General features: G+C 42.5%; 1 protein-coding gene across 2 annotated transcripts; it reads left to right on the top strand.

Annotated features, from left to right (window-relative positions):
- The first annotated feature begins 8,057 nt into the window (after positions 1-8,057).
- Positions 8,058-21,862, top strand: LOC131217207 (uncharacterized). 2 transcript variants are annotated; one of them, XM_058212051.1, is made up of 6 exons: positions 8,058-8,285; positions 12,948-14,297; positions 14,725-14,775; positions 14,874-14,972; positions 19,154-19,315; positions 21,493-21,862. In XM_058212051.1, the coding sequence occupies exons 2-6, from the start codon at positions 13,017-13,019 to the stop codon at positions 21,625-21,627; spliced, it is 1,728 nt and encodes a 575-aa protein (XP_058068034.1). In that variant the 5' UTR covers positions 8,058-8,285; positions 12,948-13,016; the 3' UTR covers positions 21,628-21,862. The 2 variants fall into 2 exon arrangements, with proteins under 2 accessions (XP_058068034.1, XP_058068035.1); XM_058212052.1 differs by lacking the exon at positions 8,058-8,285 and adding an exon at positions 8,462-9,046.
- Positions 21,863-23,497: the final 1,635 nt, after the last annotated feature.

The following is a 23,497-nucleotide window of genomic DNA, read 5'->3' as shown; positions in this document are numbered from 1 at the left end:
CAACAATAGAGCCCTTTGTTGGTGACAAAGGTCGTCTTCTGCCTGTCTGAGGGATGCATCGGGATCTGATCATACTCGGAGTAAGCATCTAAGAAGGAGAGGCATTCATGACCAGCCGTGTTGTCGACCAGTTGATCGATTCGAGTCAAGGGAAAACTATCTTTAGGGCAAGCTTTGTTCAGATTCGAGTAATCAACACAGACCCGCCACTTCTCACTTACTTTCTTCACCAGGACCATGTCAGCGATCCAGTTCGGATAATGTACTTCCTTGATGAAGCCGACGTTAGGAGGTTGGAAACTTCATCGGCTATGGCTGTGTATCTTTCAGCATCGAACGCTCTTCTCTTTTGTTTCATCGGTTTATGATCCGTATCCACGTCAACCTGTGGACCATGACATCGGGAGAAATGCTGACATATCCCCGTGCGACCACACGAAGACATCCTTGTGCTATTGTAAGAAAGTTAGCATTTGAGACCTCTGCTCGGAATTTAACGAAGATCCGAGCTGAACAGTTCTGCTCGGGTTGGTTTCCTCGAGTGGGACGGTCTCCAAGTCCTCGGGGGGATCCTCCGTAAGGTTGAGAGTATTGATGGTGAGAGCTTGTTTTACCGATTCTCATAGTTATCACATAGCATCTTCGGGCTTCACGTTGACCTCCTCGGAGGTATTCGACCTCTCCTTCAGTGGAGAACTTCATCATCAAATGGTCTGTGGACACAACCGCCCTCATCGCATTAAGGGAAGGTTGGCCCTAAATGATGTTGTGCACCGACGACACATTGACGACAAGAAAGTCCACAAGAAGTGTGACTTGGCGCTGTCCTTCGCCGGCTGTCACGGGAAGAGTAATGGCTCCCTCGGAGATCACCCTATCTCCGACAAAGCCGTGTAGGGGGGTTTTCACAGGTCGGAGTTATGACCCGTCAATACCCATTCTCTCGAATGCCTCGGAGTAAATGACGTCGACTGAGATTCCCGTGTCGACCAAGATGCGGAAGACCTTGCGGTTAGCTACAGTCATAACCACCACAAGAACATCGTCGTGTGGATGCTGGATTCCGCGCGCGTCATCTTCTGTGAAGGTCAGGCTGCAGGGGCTGAGACAGAGCTCTTTCCTTGACCTTTCGGTTAAATGAACATAGTGCTCGGGGTCTAAACTCAGAGAATGGGCTTTGCGAGTCCTGTTCGAATCGCCTCAACCAGATGAATCGCCATAGATGGTTCGGATTTCAACTGATTCTTCTGCAGTTTGCCTCTGCCGTTCTTCTTTCCATGCCGACTTCTCCTCCTTAGTGTATCTGCGTAAGTGACCCTTGCGGATAAGGGTCTCGATTTCATCTTTGAGGTCTACATAGTCGCTTGTGTTGTGGCCATGATCACGGTGGAACCGACAGTATTTGCGTTTATCCCGATTCTTAGCGTCGGTCTTCATGTAGACAGGCTAGTTCAGGAGTCTTTGACCCCTAATATCTAACAAGATCTGCTCCACGGAGGTGTTAAGAGGGGTATAAGAACAGAATTTGCCCTCAGGTCTCTAACTTGGCCAACTGTCACGAGGGGCTCGGTCGTCGAGCTTTTTGTTGGACGACTAAGGTTCTTCGTTCCTCTGCCTTTTTTTAATGATGTTTCAATAACTTGGATGTTCCTGCGGGAGTTGGAGACTTCCTTGGCATTGGTGTACTTTTAAGCCCTATTGATGAGCTCGGCCAAGGTGTTCGGTGGATTTTTCCCTATTGAGAAGGTGAACTTTCCTTCTTTGAGGCCGTTGAACATGGTTGAGAGCACCATCTTGTCATCATAATCTTCCACCAACAACACTTACTGGTTGAAGCGGGTAATGTAATCCCTCAGTGGTTTTTTGTTCCCTTGTTTAAGGGTGAACAGATGAGTCGTTGGCTTTCGACTCTTCTTACTAGAGATGAACTGGGTAAGGAACAATCTGCCGAGCTCCACAAAGGAGCTGATCGATTTTGGTTTAAGTTGTTGATACCAACTCCGAGCAGACCCGGAGAGAGTTATCGAGAAGGCTCGACACATCATGGCATCCATGCCTGACTAGATCTGCATCCACGAACGGTATGATTCCACATGTTCTGAGGGGTCTTCGAATCCGGAGAATTGGATGATAGGGGGTATCTTGAACCTTGATGGCATCACCTTGTCCATGATTGCAGAGGTGAAAGGAGGCTCGGTCTCTTCCATCATCGTCTGAACTGCAGTTGGGACAGACGCAAATTGCTGGTCCTTTTTAAACGCCTTAAACTGATCTCGGAGTTCCTTAAGTTGTGCTTCTAAAGGGTTCTGATTCTCGGTTACTGTCTCTTGGGAGGCACTCATCACCTCGGATGTTCTGCCATGTCTGCTCTTCTCTAGCCGATGGCGGAGGTCGGTAGGTGTTAGAGCAGAAGTGGTAGATACATAAGACTGTTCCACGTCCAGAGCGGGTTCTGGATTCGGGCGGATCGCTCTTGGGGCACCGTGTTGTGTGCAGGGTTGGGAGCACGTGCAGACCGTGCTTGAGATTCTTTGGCCTGGGAGTTGACTGGTTGCGGTTGTACTTCGGGTACAGGGGTGGTTTCCACTAGGTTTAATGGCGGCTGCTGATTCTGCTACGCCTTCATTTGGCTGACTTCGTCTTTTAGTATCTGGACTTTGTTTTGCAATGCCTTAAATTTTCCTCCTCGGCTCCGAGTCCGTTAAGACGGTCCTATCGGAGCCGACTCAATGTGCAGTAATGAAGAGGACTGGTGTTACCCGCTAGGTTCGGGTTCCACTACTATCGCCTTTTTCTTTCCTCTCGCCATTTCTGGTAAAATCTTTTAGCTTTTCGTTTGCCTTTCCCACAGACAGCGCCAAAAAATGTTGAGGTCAAAATCCGGATCACCCTCCACTCAATGCAGTGGACCTTCGACGAACCTTGGTCCTGCACAAAAGGGTAAGTAAAGGAGACCTTGGCTAAGCCGGGGGACCCTTCAATGCCTAAGTCAAGCTAGAGAATCTGAGTTTAAGTCGTATGTAGAGAGAGGGTGTGAGATCTTGCGTACCTGTAGTAATGGGGTCCCCTGGTATTTATATTTGGGGGTTGAATGATCCACGTCCATCAATCTCGACATGATTTGCTCAATGAGCAAGATATTGCGATCGTGAAGATATTATCCGTAATCTTTGGGTCGTACGGCATATCGTGTCTTAAGGGCACGTATCTTTGGGCGAGATCTTCGGTCACATTCGTATTTAGCTTAGTTTCCAGGCTCGGCACACGGAGTATCTTCACCCAAGCTCGACTTCAGGCTGTATAGACCGGAGACTGAGTACTTAGTGGTCAGAGTTTGCTGAACGAAATGGAGGGCGATGATCAGAGCTCGACTCAGCCATCCTTCTTCGGATGAGGACAAGGGATCGGATCGACTAATTAGGACTATAGTCCCGAGTCAGGATCCATTAATGGAGAGCTAGTCTCAACTAACCTTCAGTCGTAACTTAGGAGTCAGCTCGAAGTGGTATCTTCCTTCCGAGGCCTTATTAACTGATTCAGGTAGCTCAGGCCAACTCCGATTATCCTTGCGCAAATTTCCCCATAATAGGTTCCAAAGTGTTCATAGCCACTTAAGCTTTTACAGGCAAATATAGGTATCCAACACAACCTTTATTTAGTTAGCTATAAAGGCAAACAATGGTAAATAAGCAATTATAACCGGTGCACTAAGTTGATTAAAACCTTGTAATAGGTGGGCCCCACTAGAATATATGTGTTATATTCATGCCATTGATTTTAAAGGTCATTCTAACTTCTAAGGCAAGATCCTAAAGAAGAGGTAGATCTAAAGCCCAAGTGGACTACATTACATGAAACAGTGGGGATCAAACACATATCATTGGTGCTTCCCATGTGCTACAAAAGTGTCAGATCTATCATTTTTTGACTCATCCTTAAAATATCTAGCCAAGTGAATGGATGACGTAGATGAGATACATACATCAGGGTGAAATAGAATGAGTATGATTTCATCATACCGAGTAAACTTTGTTACGCCCACTGCAAATGTATGTGACCGTTCATCCATTTTTCAGATTATTTCGAGGGTGAGCCCAAAATTCAAGCGTATCCAAAGCTCAAGTGAGCCATACCACGCGAGACAGCGGGAATAGCCATGCTTGTTCATAAGATGACACAAACATGGACGAAGGGAAAACACAAATATTAAGATTAATCCAATACTTCCAGTATATAAAAAGTTTTAACAGTAGATATTCAACTCACACTATTTCCCATGGAGCGGTCTACTTTACCTTTTTGATATGCTTCATTTTTCAGCCCAAGTTTTAAAATTATCCAGTAAATCAGATGAACAGAATAGATAAAATACATAAATGAGGGTGGGCCCACAAGTTCACTCAGTACGAGTCTCTTTTCAAGAACCGTACCCGTCTGTCCTCTCCTTATTGGACGTGGAACATATTTTAGCAATTTTTGTAATAAAAAAACTAATAAAATAATTTTTTATTACTTTTTCTTGATTATTATTTTTTAAAATAAAATCAGCATCCATTGTGAATAGCTTTGTTGGGACAATCAGCAAAAATAATAACGGTTTTCATCAATTATAGTATATATGAAAGGTTTGATTATTTATCTGGACCATCCATTACTGTTCAACCCACTGCCGTCCCGTGATTCTCATCTCACACGCGGCTAACCATACATTCAACGACAAGAAAAATGGACAGACCAGTCCAAATTGATTGTACCGGCAAAGGTGCAATCTTTGGACCATTCATCACGTGGGCCCCCAACACAAGGCAGTCGGTGAAACCCATGTCTCAATTGAATTTTTCTGACCATACTAACCTTTCATGCGAAGGCGAGTTGGAAACTGCTTTCAAGGACCGTTGTTTCTGAGTCACATCAAAAGGATGGTAAGATCTCCAATCATCGGCAGACTTTTTCAAGTAGATCATCTACGATGGGGACTTCTAAATGAACGGTGTCGATTTTCCAATCAAGGTTGGTACGTCGAGAGCTTGTTTTCGTTGTTCTTGATATAATGGTACGCCGTCCACATGCGATGTACGGGAATGGGTACTACGCCCGCAGCGAGCTCGGCACGGACGAGGATTTTGTCCTAGTTAGGACGGGCGTGGTTTGGGAAACGGATCGGCTACTCCCTTGCCATGGCTGGTGGTTAGTGCTCTGTGGGCCCCACCATGATTTATGTGTTTCATCCATTCCGTCCATATATGATATGATCCAGAAAATGAGGTATATTCCAATCCCAAGTGGACCACATTACAGGAAACAGTGTTATTGAACATCGACCATTAAAAACTTTTTGAGGGACATAAAAGTTTTGGATCAAGCTGATCTTTGTTTTTTTACCTTCATCTAGGTCTGTATGACCTAATCAACAGATTGGATGTCAAATAAACAGTACAGCGGGCCTTAGTAGGATTTTAATGGTGGATATCCAATCACTATTGTTTTCATGTGGTGTGGTCCACCTTAATTGTATATCTATCTCGTTTTTGATTTCTAGCCCTAAAATGATCTGTAAAAATGGATTAACAGCATGGATAAAAGACACAATTCCTAGTGGGCCTGCATAGCACCGACCATCAGCCACCATGCTGGTGGCAGGGGAGTATCCAATCCGTTTCCGTGGTTGGATGGATCCCGGATCCACCTGGGTCTTTGGGTCTACTGTGATGTACTTGACTTATCCACACCGTCCATCTATTTTGAAAGCTCATTTACTAAATGATTACAAAAATAAAACAGATCCAAATTTTAGGTGGACTAAAGAGTAGTTATTTAGTTCCCACCATTAAAAGCTTAGTGGGGGCTACCGGAATGTTTATTTGCCATCCAAGGTGTTGATAAGGTCACAAAGACCTGGATTAAGAGATCACACGGATATCAACTTATCCAAAACTTTTATGACCCACGAGAAGTTTTAAATGATTGATTACCACTGTTTTTTGTATTAGGGTTCATCTGAGATTTGGATCTGCTTCTTTTTTAGAATAATACTCGAAAATGATTTCTGAAAATGGATGGACGGCGTAGATCTAAGGCACATGTATCAAAGTGGGTCCTACGGTCAACTATCCCAGGACACGCCGTCCTAGGACGGCGTCCTTTCTGCAGCTCTGTGTAGTCCACCACACCACTATGTTGCGTGTATTTTATGGAAACGGATATCTACTCCCCTGCCTCCAGCAAATGGCTGAGGTCGGTGTTCCATGCAACTCATAACAATGCATGTGTTTCATCCATGCAATCCATGTATTTTTATAAATTATTTTATTGTATGGGACAAAAAAATAGATATATACCAATCTCAAACGTACCACATTATAGGAAACATCGTTGAATGAAACCTTATAGGGATATAAAAGTTTTGTATCAAGCGATATTTGCTTTTTCCCTTCATCTGGGTCTGTATGACCTAATCAACAGATTAGATGTCAAATAAACAGTACAGTGGGCCTGAGGATGATTTTAATGGTGGATATCCAATCACTATTGTTTTCCTGTGGTGTGGTCCACTTAGATTTATATCCCTCTAAATTTTGGTATCTAAGTCCTAAAATGATAAGTAAAAATGTATGAACGGAATCGATGAAACATATACAACATGGTGGGCCCCCAGAGCACCTACCATCAGCCACCGGGCAGGTGGCGGGGGCGTTTGCCAATCCGTTTCCGTGCTTTATCACGCATTGAACGGGAATTACAGTGCCTTCTTTCGGACGCGGATTGGGTACTACCCCGCCACGGACGGCCAAGACGGCATTTATCCACTGGGCCCACCATAATGTATGCATTTTATCCACGCGGTCCATCCATCTTAAAATAACATTTTAAGACATGTTTAAAAAAAGGAAGGCAGATTCAAGGCTCAAGTGGGCCACACCACGGGAAGCAGTGATGATAATAATGCCACCGTTGAAACCATCTAAGGCCCACTGTGATATTTATTTACCATCCAATCTATTCATGAGATCACGTAGAACTGGATGAAGATAAAACACAAATTTAAGCTTGATCCAAAACTTCTGTGGCATGCAAGAAGTTTTCAACGGTGAGGGTTCCCCTGTCTCCTATGGTCTACCTCCTTTTTCTGCTCATGCCTTAAAATAATCCGTTCCGATAAAACACATACATCACGGTAGGCTCGAATGACCCCTTCATGGACTTTGGCTCGGGTAGGACGCAATCCACGCAAACTCAGCATGGGCTGGGTCTCTGATGAGCCTACCGTGGTGCATGGGTTAATCTACACCTTCCATCCATTATCTAATGTCATTTTAGGGTATAAACCCAAAATTAAGGAAGATTCCACGCTCAAGTGGACCAAAGCACAATAAGAGTTGAAACCTCTACGTGGCCCACCGTGATGTTTACCTGCCATCCAACCTCTTCATAATATCACATAAACCTGTACAAAGCCAAAACACAAATATTATATTTGACAGTTTTTTAATGACAGGCGTTCAATCCCCACTGTATGGTCCACTCAAGCCTTAGATCTGCCTATTTTGGGCTTTTACCTTAAAATGATACGAAAAAACGGATGAACGGTGTGGATAAACCCGTACATCACGGTGGGCCACTCAGAGCCACGGCCTGTGCCCAGCTAGGATAGGTGGGGCAGCACCCAATCCCAACGATTTCTTTCCTGCCAACGTGCCACTTTTTTTTTTTTTATAACATCCAAGCCATCAACTAATGCATAGATCATAAAATCACTGTATTTGAAATCCAGGATCGTCCATTCATCAAGTGGTCTACATCTTTTAAAATCAATGGACAGGAGATAGTCCAACTTAATGTATGAATATGACCTATCTAGTGAACGGATTGATGCAATTTTCTTCCAATACGATATTCGCTATATGACCCACAACTTTAACGGATCGGATTTTACATAGATTTGATAAAGTGTCGGAAAACAAAACTCGTTTTATGTTAAAGTTTCCATACACCGTTGTATATGAACCTTTCTAAATGTTGAAAGTCAGACTCCGTAGGCGGGCTTTGTCTGTGCTATTGTGCGTGTCTGGGTGCGCTACTCCACGAAAGCGTGGTCACGCAGATGACGTAAGAACCACATCATTCCTTCATCTTCCATCGATCCAACGGTTCAGAATCAGTAGTGGGAGTCCGGCAGATGTTTTCCTTCAAATTCCCTTTGGATATCTGCCGTATATTAGAAATCTGGGATCTTGAAACAGAGACACGTTTGGCTGCTCCCAAGATTGCTGTTTTTCTCGCCTCAGGTATACAACAAAAAAAGAAAAAAAAAATGGTGTTTTCCCTATTTCGAGATTCAGCTGTCTTTTGAATTTTCTCTTTTGAGGTTTTCGGTTTCTTTCATGTGATGTGTCTGAAATTTCTTCTTCTTTGGTTTTTTTTTTTTTTTTTGATGATTTGGGTTTTTCTTTCTCTTTGTTTTTGAGAATTTTAGCTTTCTAAAGACTTGGGTTTTTATGAATTTTTTTTTATTTGATTTGGAATTTCTGTTATTTGATTATTTGGGTTTTATTTTATATTTGTTTGTTTGGTTTGAAAATTGAAATTTCTGCTATTAGATTATTTGGGTTTTTTTAATTTTTGTAAATGTTGGTTTTGGTTTGGTGAGAAGATGCAACGACGGTAAAAAAAATTTAGCCTTTTTTTTTTTTTTTTTCTCTCTTGGGTGGGTTTGAGCGTTTGTATCTGCTGAAATCAAGGAGAGAATATTGTGGGAGTAGTGAGAATAGCTCAAAGTTTTCTATAAATAGGGAAAGACGGGTTTTTTGGATGAAAAGAGGAAGTGGGTCTTGTTCTTTTTGGGTTGTTTTGATCGTTGATAGAGGAATTTGGTTTTTTTCCTTTCGGTTTTGTGGTTGTTGATTGTGGGAGAGATGTGTATGCAATCAGTGGTACTGATGAAAGATGTTAGATTTTAATGCTTCTTTGATTGGGATTCTTTTGTCTATGATTTTCATTTGTTTCGGTGTGGGTTTGATATCCTAAGTACTAGAGTTTGAATGAGAAGGTATTAGATTTCCTCTTCTTCTTCTTCTTCTTCTTTTCTATCTGATAACGGAATCGATGGAAAAAGCTTGTTTTAGCAATATAGATGTCTTCCTTTTTTATCAGAAAGGTATTGGATATTCGTTTTTCTTTTTCTTTTTTCAATTCAACGGGATTGATCGAAAAAGCGGTTTTTCTTGTTTGACCAATATGGGTGTCTTTGTTTTTGGATCAGACAAATGAAAATCGTCTATAACCAGTTGTTGTGAGAGTTTTTCTAGTTCATCTGATTTTGTTTTGTTTTGTTTTTTGTTTTTTGTTTTTTTTTTTTCGGTATTCAGATGGTCATGATGGAAGAGTTTGACATTTAAAAAAGAATAATAATAATTTAGCCCCCCTTGCTCATGTACTCCATTGGGTTCAGGGCGATAAGAAATTGCCGCTTTTCCTTTTGAATTGATAGGATCTGAAATGATTGTTTGCATGATATGCATCACCCGTTCTTTGCATTTTCAGTCCTTGTATCTGTTTATGATTGGAACTCCTATTCTGTATAGTTGCAGTAATCCACAAATATGGATTGATGGTGATAACAATTTCACTTTTGTTTTCTCCCCTCAATCAAATGATTGTTTCCGAGATGTGTTTCACGTTTCTTTGTGTATCCGAGTGCCTCAGTATGATTGAATTTCTGTTGTAGTTAGTATGATGCTCGTATACGTATATGGAGATTAGGTATGTAAACATCTTGTAACATTTTTACTGACTGTTATAGTAAAATGTAAACCCATATCTGGCACATCTGAATAGATGCGCCAGCAGGCCTTAGGCCCAGGTAAAGGAGAAGGATTGATGTCAGGTGGACGGCCTGGCGATGGAACTTTTGCCAACCAATCAGGAGAGTTTTTGTTTCAAAATATAATTGGCAACACAAGATTTGTAAAGGTGACCCAAATAGCTACGAATAGGTTATTATTGTTGGATCATGATGATATGTAGTTAGATGTAGCAATCCAACTGTATAAACATACTGCTCTCTTGGTTTTCTATTAACTAATCATATTCTAAGTGCTATGTTGGCTAATGGAAGTATCAGGGTGTCATATGTTAGGTGTTGATGTTACGTGAGATATTTCGAGTCTGGGTTGTGGCCTCCTTGAGTTTTCCATCTTATCATGACCCCATTGGTTGGAAAATTGCAGATGCTTTCTTGTCGAGGGCAGTTGGGTATCTTGTATTGTTGTAGGGAGGATAACATTGTCGTTTAATTCATCACATACTGAAATGTATAGCATTGTTTAGTTGCTTGGATTTTCTTCAATTCATTCTATAGAAACATGTGGGGTTTTAAGGATGACAGAGTACATCTGGATGCATATCAGTCGATCCAAAGCTGGAAAAATGGCAACACAATGATTTTGGTACAAATTGTTGTATTTTTGGAGTGGATAGATAGAATACTTTGTGGATCTCTCATCTTTTTTTTATCACAAACCAAGTTAATCACTGAGAATATCTTTGATAGAATGTGCACTGTTGTTTGAAGAACACGATGGCAGGTCAACTCTTTCATCGTGAGAAATGGCTCATTATTTAATTCTTATTCGGCTTAGCACGGTGAACGAGTTGGAAACTTGAAAGAAGGTGATAGAGAGGTAATTTGGGGACTTTGAAGGTAATCGAAGTAAGAGAAGCACCTTCCCATGAGTTACAACAATGCCCATTTGCCATTTGGTGTAGCTTGATGAAGAAGGATTAAGGAATTGGATTTTGAGAGCTCTGATAGTTGGCTGTGCTAATGAAATGACGATTGCAACTTAGTTTCTCTTTTGAAACTTTTTGGAAATGCATTTGTGGTTGAACAGTTCAATTATTTTTCTTCTTAGGTTGGTGTGCAATGATCAGGGAGTTGCTGCCTTCTTTCAAACCACATTGACAATTAGAAATGTCAGATCCACCTGCATTGGGATATGTACCCTATATGACTTCAAGTTAAATTGCAATATAAGATATTTGATACCAGCCTTTTAGATCCAATGGCTGCCATGCTGCTAGTTTCAGGTTCCTTTTGAAAACATCCTCAAATTGTATTCCTCCCAGATAGAGCAAAACAAACATAAGGAAAATAGTTGCGATTTCATGACTTACGCACGCACGTACGCCTGCGCGCGTAGATAGTACGCCCGCCAGTCAACAATAAAATTTTAAAAATTTTTATTTGTTGTGTCCCGACAGCCCTGGTGAACCGTCATAATAAGTGAACAAGTGTAAGCTTCGCTGCCCGACATTATGGAGTACTGACCACACCGAGGGACAGACCTTGAAGCGAAGGACGGGAACAAGGGAATCAATGTGTTCCAATTTCTGGCCTTGCACTCCACTTCACTTACAGGGATAAGTGATGAACATGACCAGGCACTACCAGTCAAATCAACAACTTCCAGTTGGTTATTCTCTCTCTATTCAAAGGTAGGAAGAGGAATGCTTTGAAATAGGAGTAGTCAGACTATCACAATGGGGGGAACTCTAACAAGATGAAAGGCCTCTTTATTATCTATATTCTTTCCCGACCGTTCCTGCAGATGTCACAGCTTCTTAGGTATATAAAAAAAGTCCAGGCAAGGGTATCGTGCTATCTTCTGACAGCACACTTCAGATCACAGGATACAGCTGAAAAACGCTAGGCTTTCAGCAGCGAATTCCCCATACAGATAGAGGCGCCTATCAAAAAGATACTCCGAAGGCTTCGGGATCGAGGTCTCATTAGCCGAAGAAGACCCTGGCCAATCCACGTGGCCTGCTTGAGTAATTCTTTGAACTTAACATAGGAGACCAACCTGCCATTCTAATATTTGTTGCAGATCTGTCTCTGATACTCATCCAAGAACCAATATCCTACATTTCGAACCATGAGCTTGACTGGATTACTAGTTGAAAAGGAGGGCCTGTTTCATGCTTTACAAGATGTGTTAACCCCTCTGATACTATAAACCCAAAAAAGTTTCTCTAATGCATTGCTTTTATATATATATATATCATTGGTTGGAATCTAGTTGGAATGTACTACAAATAAGAATCAACTAAAGTTGTTTTGACGAGCTAGATATGCCTTCACAATGGGTTTTGGACTACATCTCTCTTTGTTTGGATTTATATCAATGAGAGGAATTTAGAATGTGATGCATCTTATTTCTTATGCAAGTAATTTGTGCATTTACTTTTTCTAAAGATGTTACTAGTAATGAGTAATTTATGTTGTATCCGTGTACCTATTTACTGGCTATGTGATTGTTGTGAGGTTGTGTTCTTCTACCTCAACTCGACTTTGTAGATGGATTCTTTGTTTGACTTTCTAAGGTTCTGTTATGATTCAAAACATGAATGGGGAGTAACCATGTTTTGTTTTCACCACCATTTGATATTGCAGGAGATTGTATGTAGGTGGAGCATTGCGTGTGTGTGTATGGGTAGAGTAGTGCGTGCATATGTGTGTGACTCCCTCCCCTCCCATTGATACGTGCACAATCTCCTACTGATACATCAAATCCAGCAATTTTCAATATAAATTTCACCGTAGTGGAGGCTGAATTTTCCACTTTAATTTTGCATGTGTACTCTTTTTTTTTTTTTTTCTTCCACGTTACAGGTTATTGTATAAATTGAGATTGCCTCCTGCCTTACTTTTCACTTTAAAAAACATTGGTGTCGATTCAAGGACCGATATGATGATGTTGATGTGGTTGTGGCCATGATCTTGCCTCACCTATCTTGATTTGGACCCCATGATCCTTGCCTTGCACCCAACCTTCTTTTTATAATGTAGCTTGAATGCTCCTCCTCCTCCTTCTGATGTAACCATAGTTTAATTGTAGTTGGGTAATGGCATTCAATAGCTGATCACTATTTTCATATTGTTGTTGCAGAAATAAAGAAGCTGCCTTTGTCAGACAGATTCCCATTTTCATCTTACTCATTGATATAGCAATTTTCGCATGGATGAATACACTGGTAAAAGAGCTGCTGGTGGTCTCAGCGTTGCTAGAAGGGGGCCTGCCCTCTCTTTTAGAGATTCAAACCACGAGGATAGAACTGTTCAGTACTGTAACCGAATAGGATGCAGCACCAGACTAAATTCCATGAAAGGTGCTCAAGTGGGTAACCCTGAAAGGACCAGATATTCAAGGCATTCATTTCGTTCATCGTGCAGCAAGGCCAATATTGGAAGCTCATCCAAACCATTTGCTGGCGTTAGCGGCGACCTTAGAAAGCCTCATCAGGAGCAACAAAACGCAACAGCCAAAGAAACGGTTCTCGCTGAAAGCAGCAGCAGAGACAGTGAGGCAGAAGATTCCGAATCCATTCCGCTTCCCGCAGCTACTGGAATTCAAACAGGGCAGCCTGAACCTGAAGATGCCAAAGATGCAGTTCCCCATGGAATTTCTGTAAATACAGCGGAGGAAGTGGGTCTCTACACTGTATCATCATCAAATACAAGGCCTCGGAGGCAGGTCTATCAACGGTCAGGATCAGGCACTCAGGATATTCCTTTGGGTCTCTCTGTCCGTCGTTCTTTCTCATCCAGACACACCATACAGGCTGCAAAATCCACCCTTGAAAGCCAGGGTGCTGACGTGAATAGATACGGTCTCAGAAATCTTGGCTGCGCATCAATATCTGATGTTCTTCCTTCAGGTTGCTCATCAGATTCTGGACGTGGTAGGCGGGCAGATGCTACAAAAAAGAGATGCCCTCCTGATGGAGAGAGTTCTTCAGCTAGAGGAAAGAGCATGAGTGGGCCTACTGCCGGGGGAAGTTCGAGTTCGCAGAGAAGTGGTCTCACCAGCTCAAATATTTCTTTTATTGACCGTTCGGTGTCCCAACCTGCTTCGAGAAGGGCTAGAAATTGGTCGCCAGGCAGTAGTAGTGTTGCCTCAGTTAGAACACATAGGACGATTAGTGGAGACACCAGATCAAGGCTTTCCGAGGCTGTCATTGCAAATGGTCTACCAATACCTGAGCCCATTGTGATTCCTCAATTGCTCCCACAGACGGAATTTTCAAACAGTGAATCTGCTCCAGGCAGTTCATCACGGTCGATCCCGACAGAACCTCCCTCTATTTGTGAGATCTCTTATGGACAACCAAGTTCTAGCAGTGGGACATTGCGGGTTAGGCCAATCATTCGTTCTGAAGATAGCAACACACGCCCATTTCACAGTCTCTCGGTTGATCGAGATGGCTTCCGACGTTTTCACATGGAAGGAATAGCAGAGGTATTGTCTTTGGAAAGCTTATATATAGTTAGATTTCTCCATGCTTGTAGTTTTTTTTTTTTTTTTTGGGCATGGCACTGCAGGCCACCATCCAGATCCTTTGTGAGCTGGGTCCTGCCATGGATTGACCATGATAGGAGAACTGATTATACCATCCATCCATTTTGTGATCTTACCTTACAAATGGGTGGTAGAAGAGAATATTGGTAGATGTCAGTGTTCGACACAGGATGATCGGTCCACCAATTGGATGGGTGGGGTTGTCCAATTTCATGCAAGCTCTAAACGGTTGCTGATTCATGGTGGGGCCCACCCAACGAATGTCCCAGATGATGGGCTTTTGAGCCACGTCTGATTTGAGTGCTGCACTATTTTGATAATATGCTGGCGATCCCTTTAGTGAAACCTGACTTTTGACATTATGCAGGTGTTATTGGCACTAGAGAGGATAGAACAAGATGAAGAGTTAACCTATGAGGTGGTTGATCTTTCTCTTTGATTGGTTCGCTCTGATGTGCATTGGCTAAAAAGTTTTTTCCATTTCTTTTTTCTTTCTTATTCGCTTCTTTTCTGCAGCAATTAATGGTACTGGAGTCGAACTTGTTCTTGGGTGGCCTTAGCTTTCACGATCAGCATAGAGATATGAGATTGGATATTGATCATATGTCATACGAGGTATGTGATTCTTCATAATGAGTTTTTTTTTTTTTTTTTTTTTTAAATAATTTTTTGGAGTTAGTTGTCGTTGTTTGGTTGTTTGTTTATTGCTCCTAGCATTTCTTTCTTTTCCATTTTGATACTTGTAAGCATCGATTCCACCAAAGTTGGAACAAGCGCAGGACCCAAGGACTAGGGCTGCAACTTGAATTCAGGTAAACATGAACCCAATTAACCTAGCCCAAGTTCTGGTTGTCCTCAGGTTGGGTTCGGATTGGAAAAGGCCAACATGATTTGCAATTGGGTTGGTTTCGTGTTGAGCAAGCTTGGGTCAGGTTCAGTCGAGTTGGGAATGATCAAACGTATTCGGGTTGGGTCAAGAATGGATGAATTCGGTTTGGGTTAGAGTTGGGCACCTCAGTGTGGAATTCGGGTCGGGTTGTGCTGCAGGTTGGGTCCTCTTGAGGTAGAGTCAGGCTTGGGTTGATCCTCAGCCTGACCTAACCTGCCCGTGTTGCACCCATACCAAGGACTTTAGTCATTTAGATTGTAGGAGAAAAACTTTGATGCCTTGGCCAAGTGTGATGGTTGATACACAGGCACGTAGAAATTACTTAAACTTGCATAGGAGGCATATAGCTAATTCAAATTAAAATGGCCAAGTTACTAGTCCCAGTTTAGAGGTAACATGAACCGAAAAATTAGGCTTATTGGATCACCTGACTATCAGATTGGTGTGCATTTATTGGATGGTTAAAAATGAAAAATATCCACTGGCCATGTTTAAACAAACAAGTGTTTGCAAATCAGAGGTTAGATTTGTTCAACCAGTATGATTACCAGACTGGCTTAGCGGTAGTGGGTTCCATAATTTAGTCAGGTTAGTGTGTTAATGTGTGATTGCCTGCATATCAACCATCACTCTGACAAAGTATTTATTCCCTTATACTATAGTCAATCAGCCTGCCAATTTTATTTTCCTTTTTTAGACTGCAGACTTTCTAAAATGAGGACAATTTCATCCTTTGCAGTGGACATAGTTTTTAAGATCCTTGGTGTGATTCCAAGGATGCACCGTTTCTCCACGTTGGGGTGGGGTGGTCCACGAGGTGGGGTCTGTGAGATGCAGAATAGCCACAAGGTGGGGCCCACTATGAGACCGTGTGATTCGAGGACCCGTGCGAGGCGAGGGTTGCCCAAGAGGAGGTCTCGCCTGGGAGGGCTTGCATATAGGAATAAATCAGTCTTTCCCCATCAGCTTTGGAGCTTTTGGTGCATTGGCCGGTTATCCGCTATCAAAGTGGTATCAGAGCGGGAGCTAAGTGTTCGAGTCTCCTCACTGACGTGGGTGGATAATGCAGGTAGCATCTTGCTGTGATTGTGTTCGAGTCTCATGCGGGGGCACATCTTGTTGTGATTCCAATAATGCACTGTATCTCCATGTTGGGGTGGGGTGGCCCACGAGGTGGGGTCTCTAAGATGTAGAATGGCCACGAGGTGGGGCTAGAGGTGTACACAAACCAAGCTAGCTTGGTTAGCTCGCTCGACTCGACTCGAAAAAGCTTGATTTGACTCAGTTCGAAGCTGAGTTTGAGCCGAGTCGAGCTGATTTTTTGAGCTCGAAAATGAGTTCGAGCCGAGTTCGAGCTCGACTCGACTCAGATTGAACCCAACTCGAATCGAACTCGGATCGAACCAATTCGGTGACTCGGTTACTTTGATATTGATGTTGCTCACCAAGTGTTTGATGAAATGACTCAAAGAAGTGTGGTTGGCAGCAAGGAAGGTATGTATATGAAACCAACACCCTTTTTTTCCTGATTTTTATGTTGCTTAGAAGGTGTTTGATAAAATACCCGTGAAACCATTGCTGTTGTCTCAAATACAGTGAGATTTTGAAGGTGTAGTCCAGGTGTTTGTGAAAATGCTGCAATGGCGAACTTGGCTCGATCTGGCCTGAGCTGCTCACCGAACCGAGTCAAGCTAGCCAGTCAGGCTCGAGGACCGAGCCGAGCCGAGCCGAGTTCGAGCTGAGGTCAACTAGTGGCCAAGCCAAGTCGAGCCAAGGCTAGCTCGACTCGGTTCGACTCGATGTATACCCCTAGGTGGGGCCACTGTGGGACTGTGTGATTCGGGGACATATGCGAAGCGAGTAGTTACCCAATGGGAGGTCTCGCTTGGGTTTGTCTGGGAGGGTCTGCATATAAATCGATCATTCTCCATCAACTCTGGAGCTTTTGGTGCATTGGCCAGTTGTCCGCTATCAAAATGGTATCAAAGCGGGAGCCGAGTGGTCGAGTCTCCTCACTGGCGTGGGTGGATGATGCGAGGGCATCTTAGTGTGATTCCAATGATACACCGTATCTCCATGCTGGGGTGGGGTGTCCCACAAGGTGGGGTCTGTGAGATGAAGAATGGCCACGAGGTGGGGTCCACCGTGGGACCGTGTGATTCGGAGACCCGTGCAAGGCGAGAGTTGCCCACGGGGAGGTCTCGCCCAGTGTTGTCATGTGCGACCGCATATGCGATCATCCATATGTAAATCGCATATGTGATCATGGCATATGCAATCATGCCACATATGCGAAAATATGCGATTGCATATGCAATGTATGCGATCGCATATTGGCCATGGCACATTTATTTTATTTTTTTGCACAAAAAAAACAACATTTTGCGTCTAAAAAGGCTTCCAAATCTCCTCCATTTGCAATATTCTCACTCCAAAACTCTCTTACTCTCTTCTTCTCTTACATTTCTTAATTACAAGTGGTCTCTCTCTCTCTCTCTCATATTTCCTAGTTCCAAGTGATCTCTCTCTCTCTCTCTCTCTCTCTCTCTCTCTCTCTCTCTTAAAAATTGGAAGATCAAGATTCAAGCACTTTTAAGTTTCAAGGAAGATAGCTTGTTGATTTTCTATAATAATAAATAAATAGCTTGTTGATTTTGTTGTTACTTCTTGTTAACTATATTGTTGAATGTCAATGATTTGATGTTTAATTCATTGTTTAATTGATTTTTTTCTCTCTCAAATGTCTTTTAAATATGTAAAATTAGTTATCTACTAACTTAGAAAATTTCCCCTCAGTTTCTTTTTTTTTTTTTTTGAAAATTTTCCTATTATATGTATAAATTAAATTTTTTTTTTTATATATATACGGTCGCATATGCGATTGTGTGATCGCATATGCGCATAGGTATATGCGATCGCACATGATCGCATATGCGATTCGACAACATTGGTCTCGCCTGGGTTTGCCTGGGAGGGCTTGCATATAAGATTAAATTGGTCCTTCCCCATCAACTCTAGAGCTTTTGGTGCATTGGCCAATTGTCCGCTATCAAAGTAATATCAAAGCGGGAGCCGAGTGTTCGAGTTTCCTCATCAGCGTGAGTGGACGATGCAGGAGCATCTTGGTGTGATTCCAATAATGCACTGTATCTCTACACTAGGGTGAGGTAGCCCACGAGATGGGGTATGTGAGTTGTAGAATGGCCACTAGGTGGGGCCCACTGTGGGACCGTGTGATTCGGGGACCCGTGCAAAGTGGGGGTTGCCCACTGAGAGGTCTCGCCTGGGTTTGCCTGGGAGGGCCTTCATATGTGGATAAATTGGCCCTTCCCCATCAGCTTTGGAGCTTTTGGTGCATTGGCTGGTTATCCGCTATCAGATTCATTTGACGAAAACTGTGGGACCCATCATTCCTATGGGGTGTTCCCACCATTTCAATGTCCCTTCCAGCAATGCATCAGGCAAACCACCATTCTGGTACTTGCTGTGTTACATCTTATCCTTTCCCGGTCAAAATATAGACAATAGCTGGACATACCAAAACAAGGTGAGGGCGCTTATGCCGATACTCAGTTTACAATTGATGAGGAAGACCCTTTTTTTTTTTTTTTTTTTTTTTACATATAAATAATTAATATACTACTAAAATACAATAGGAGTGAAAACGAGGAATTAGTTCAGATTGTTGACTAAGAAGTTTCCCAAAACGAACACTTTTGTTACCTTCTTCTGAATGTTGTTGAATTCCTACATGTATGCTTGACGGGTAACACCAATTTTTGGGTATGCAAGTAAATAATTACAATGTAGTATTTAAATTATAATCTAGATGTTGTTGAATTTCTATTGTGTGACACTAAGGAATGTAAAATCTTATGTTTGCCTCTATATGTTTCCAATGTATCAGGAATTGTTAGCACTGGAGGAGAAAATGGGCACCGTCAGCACAGCCCTGACCGAAGAAGCACTGTCTAGCTGTCTAAAGAGAAGCTGCTATGTGCCTCCTGCTCCTACCCTCTCTGGGATTGTGGGCCATGGAAATGATGATATCAAGTGCAGTATTTGTCAGGTTTTATTCCCCTCTTTGCTGAGTAGGCCATGCTTGTAATCTTACATTCAAAATTTCCCTTCAACTTGTAACTCTAAAGGTGGCGGTAGATGAGGAAGTCTAGCTGAATGCATCGGAATGTGAGTAGCGTATGCACTGATTACATACAAGTGGGGCCCGTGGTTCCTTGACCAAAACTGTTTATCTGATGGGATCAGTTCCTTGACCAAAACCGTTATCTGATGGGATCCTTGCCTGAAACTCTTCCACACCAGAAGATCCTAGTGATCAAACCGTTAGCCTTTTTACTCGACTGTTGCTTTAATTTTCTCTTAACCTTCTATTTCTAGGGCACTGATTGAAGAGTTTGGAACCGCTAAATTTATTATTATTATTATTATTATTATTATTATTTTATAAAAGGACAATCCCTGATCGAAGATAGAGCCAGATCAACAACTTAGATCACTGAACCATGGGTCCATTTGTATTTACTGGTGCACTAGGACAGTGTCCAATTTTTAGCCTTATTCGTTGTCCATTGCTGCATTTTTCTCTCGACCATCTATTTCTGGACCACTCTAATTGAAGGGTTAGGAATGTCTAATCTGGAAGTCTTGGGGAATCCCCCATCCGAGACACAGCCATTAGATTGATTTTGTACATCGCCATACCATGAGCCCTATTTGTACTGAATGGTGCATTAGGATATTATTCATGTTCTCATGCATTATGAACCAGTAATTCCTTGGTGGTAGATTAGTGCTCGAATGCACAGGGAAGCTGTAATTTTCAAAAAAGGCGGTAAGCTCCATTTCCTTCGTTCTTGGGGTTCTTTGCAAAAGTTCCCCTTTGAACATAGGTACCTATGTTGCCAAAATTGATCATTTGGCTATAAAATCCACTTTTTATACGGGGTTGGTGGTTAGTGCTTCGATGTAGATGCTCTCGATTTTCTTCACCTGGTTGGAAATCTCCAATCCACAGACGAGAAGATTCGGAGTATGCACACGCATGGGGCATTGAACTTGTCCTGACTTGCTTATTTCAGTTACAAAACCCTTGTATCCTAAGCCGACCATAGAGGAATGGTCAGTTACAACAACCGTAGCATGCTAACTTAACGTGCAGTTTTCTGGCCCATGTCTCTTGTGCATGGCATTGAGCCTTGCAAAAGGTGCGGGCAATCATGAAGATCGCCTAGCGAGAAAGGTTGATCGTTGTTGATCCATGCCTGTACATCGGATCGGTTCACAAGCCACCATTCGGTTTCAGTGGTACGGCCCATCTGATGATTGAATCATCCTCTCTATGGTTTCTGCCTTTTGCACAAATCAAATGCCTACACTTGTTACATGATAGCAGAAAAAAGTGTCATGCTTAGCCAGCATAGAATGCTTGTATGTAATCATCCCTCACATGTTGATGTGAATTACTGATGCATCCATAAAACATGCAAGGGAGTGATCACATGCCATCCATTCGAGCTGTGTGGGGCCCATTGTGATGTGCAAGTGCCCTAAAACCTTCCATTAGATGTGTCTCCCAGTGTTAGGCCTAGATCTCAAAATGAAAATGCTGCCTGATTCATTACTCAGGTGAGCGACACCAAAGGGAGCAATAGGGAGCATGGGGAAGGGGATGCTCACCATATAAACTTCTAGATGGATTATGGTGTCGATTTTTTTTTTTGTTACACATGCACACACCCCCACACACTCATACCGCAGTGGGATTTCACCACCTATGGATACTTGAACCCTTGACCGGGTGTTGAAACTCCTGGATTATGGTGTCGACTGTGTTGTGTATATGTCATCCAACCCATTCATCAGGTGTGCCCCACCAAGAGAAAGGGACATGGAAAGTCAAGCAATTACAGAATTTAGGTCGGCGACAACTAGTCAATGGATGCTTTGGGCATGATTGTACATTGCTTCCTGCACTGTCATGCTTGAGTTTCTGATAAGGATGATTCTCAGGATGTATGGTGCTCATGAGGAGTGCGCTGGATATACAGTGTGGATTCTACATACACATCACGGGTGGCCCCAGCCAGTTCGAACATCTGAATGCATGCGATCATTCCCCAAGCATGCACACCCCTTAAAACATGCATGGCGCTTGAAGCTCTCGCTTTAAATGTGGTTCTCTTTAGTTTTCTTCAGAAACTGATGGACAGGATGTTCTGTTTTCAGGAAGAGTACGTGGCGGAAGATGAGGTGGGCAAGCTGGGGTGCGAACATGGATACCACATGGTCTGCATTCATCAGTGGCTTCGGCAGAAGAACTGGTGTCCGATCTGCAAAGCTCCGGCATCACCCCCTTCTTAAACCAACGGCTGGTGGAGCCTGGCATATTCTGTACAAATCATGTCCACAATGGCGGCATGTGTTCTCTCTCCCTCGCGTCTCTTTGTACATAGCATAACGTTGTTCTTCTTCGCATATGAAATAAACCACAACCACAGCTGTAAGAACCTTTGTAATGCTTTGTTCTTATTTCAAACAGTGGAAAAACACAATTTTACATTTGAAGATCCTTCAATGAAATGAATTCTTCATAAAACCATCTTTTTCTTTTTTGCATCCATGCAATTTGATAAAGCCCTCACCATGTATTATTTTAATGGTGATGATGATGATGATGAATTGATGATGATGATTTCATATGATTAAATAGATGGGTGTAGTAGTTATATGTAGCCGTCATGTCAACATTACCTTGATACTACTTATATTAGTCTTTATCCAACTGGGGTTGTTATTTGGTACTCTGGCTATGTACGATACTTGATATGCAAGCACTTAGAAATGGTACATGTGGCAAATATTAAATCAAATTAACAAACGAAATTATGCAAGACAGTTATCACAGAGTAACTCTGTGATTCATGGCCGCTTGGGTTTTAAAATGAGATAATTAACCTCCTAATAAATGTCCAGGAATGTAATATTTGGACGAGTAAATTAGAGTAATTTCTGGTTTAATCTAAACTGGTACTCATAACTTAGACTAGTTTAATTGGAATTATTTGTGTTCTAAGTCTGCAATTTTTCGGTGGTTTCGAACTGCCTGCATATCATCTATCACACTTTGCCAGAGTATCAAAGTATCTCTCATTGAATATAGTTGACTGGATTGGAAATTCTCACACATTTTAGCTGTGGAGCCCACTGATGTTTGTTTGCCATCCAACCCATCCATCAGTTGCACCGCCATGTTAGGCCCCGAGCCTAAAAATTAGCGTGATCCGAGATTCGGGTGGGTCACACCATGTGGAACAATTGAGAGGGGGGCAACCACTATAGAAACTATTTATTTATTTATTTGTGTTGCCTACCATGGTGTGCATATGCCATCCAAACTGTTCATCAGGTGCACCCGACACAACAAAAATCAGCTTGATCGAAAATCAAGGTGGGCCACGACATGTGAATTTTTGGAGGTTTTAGGTGTTGATTTTACCCTGTTTCCTATTGTGTGGCTCACCCGAGTTTTGGGTCGGGTGTTGATTTTACCCTGTTTCCTATTGTGTGGCTCACCCGAGTTTTGGGTCGGCCCGGGTCACAACTGGTGGACAGGGTGGATGATGCATGAACATCACAGTGGGTCCCATGGAAGCTAGATTGCAATGGAACTTCCCATATATTGGATTATTCACCTTATTGAAATAACATAAGTTCTCATCAATTCGACTCCATATACAATGCCCAGAAGTATCCTACTAAAAAGATCTGTTCATATTAATTTAGAATTACGGGTTCTTCATATCAATGGCTTGGATCAAAGAACCATTAGCCCCACTTGTGCAAATCTGCAAACTGAAAAAACAGAACGGAGCTATCCCGAATCTCAGCCTGGCCATTGGATAGTACCTCAGTTTAGAAACAGTACACATCAAGGTTCAAGAGAGGGTATGAATCGTGAGGTCCTAAATCCTAATGGATCAAGGTGTAAAATAGTGTTGCTTTATAAGTGGGGCCCATGGTTTGGTGATCTAAATTATTGATTTGATGGGTGCCTAATGTGGATGGGTGATGCCAAAAAAAATAATAATAATAAATCTCCATGTGATGGGCAGTCCATATCAAAGGAGGCCCCACATGATCAAAGGTGGGGCCCATATGAGGGACGGCCCACATCAAAAGTTTGAGTGAACTGGCCCTGTGCTTGGAAACTTACAAGCCTTCATCAGATCCA

This window comes from Magnolia sinica, chromosome 10 (genome assembly GCF_029962835.1).
Source record: "Magnolia sinica isolate HGM2019 chromosome 10, MsV1, whole genome shotgun sequence".
NCBI classification, from domain to species: domain Eukaryota; kingdom Viridiplantae; phylum Streptophyta; class Magnoliopsida; order Magnoliales; family Magnoliaceae; genus Magnolia; species Magnolia sinica.
This window is presented reverse-complemented; position numbering and strand designations above follow the sequence as displayed.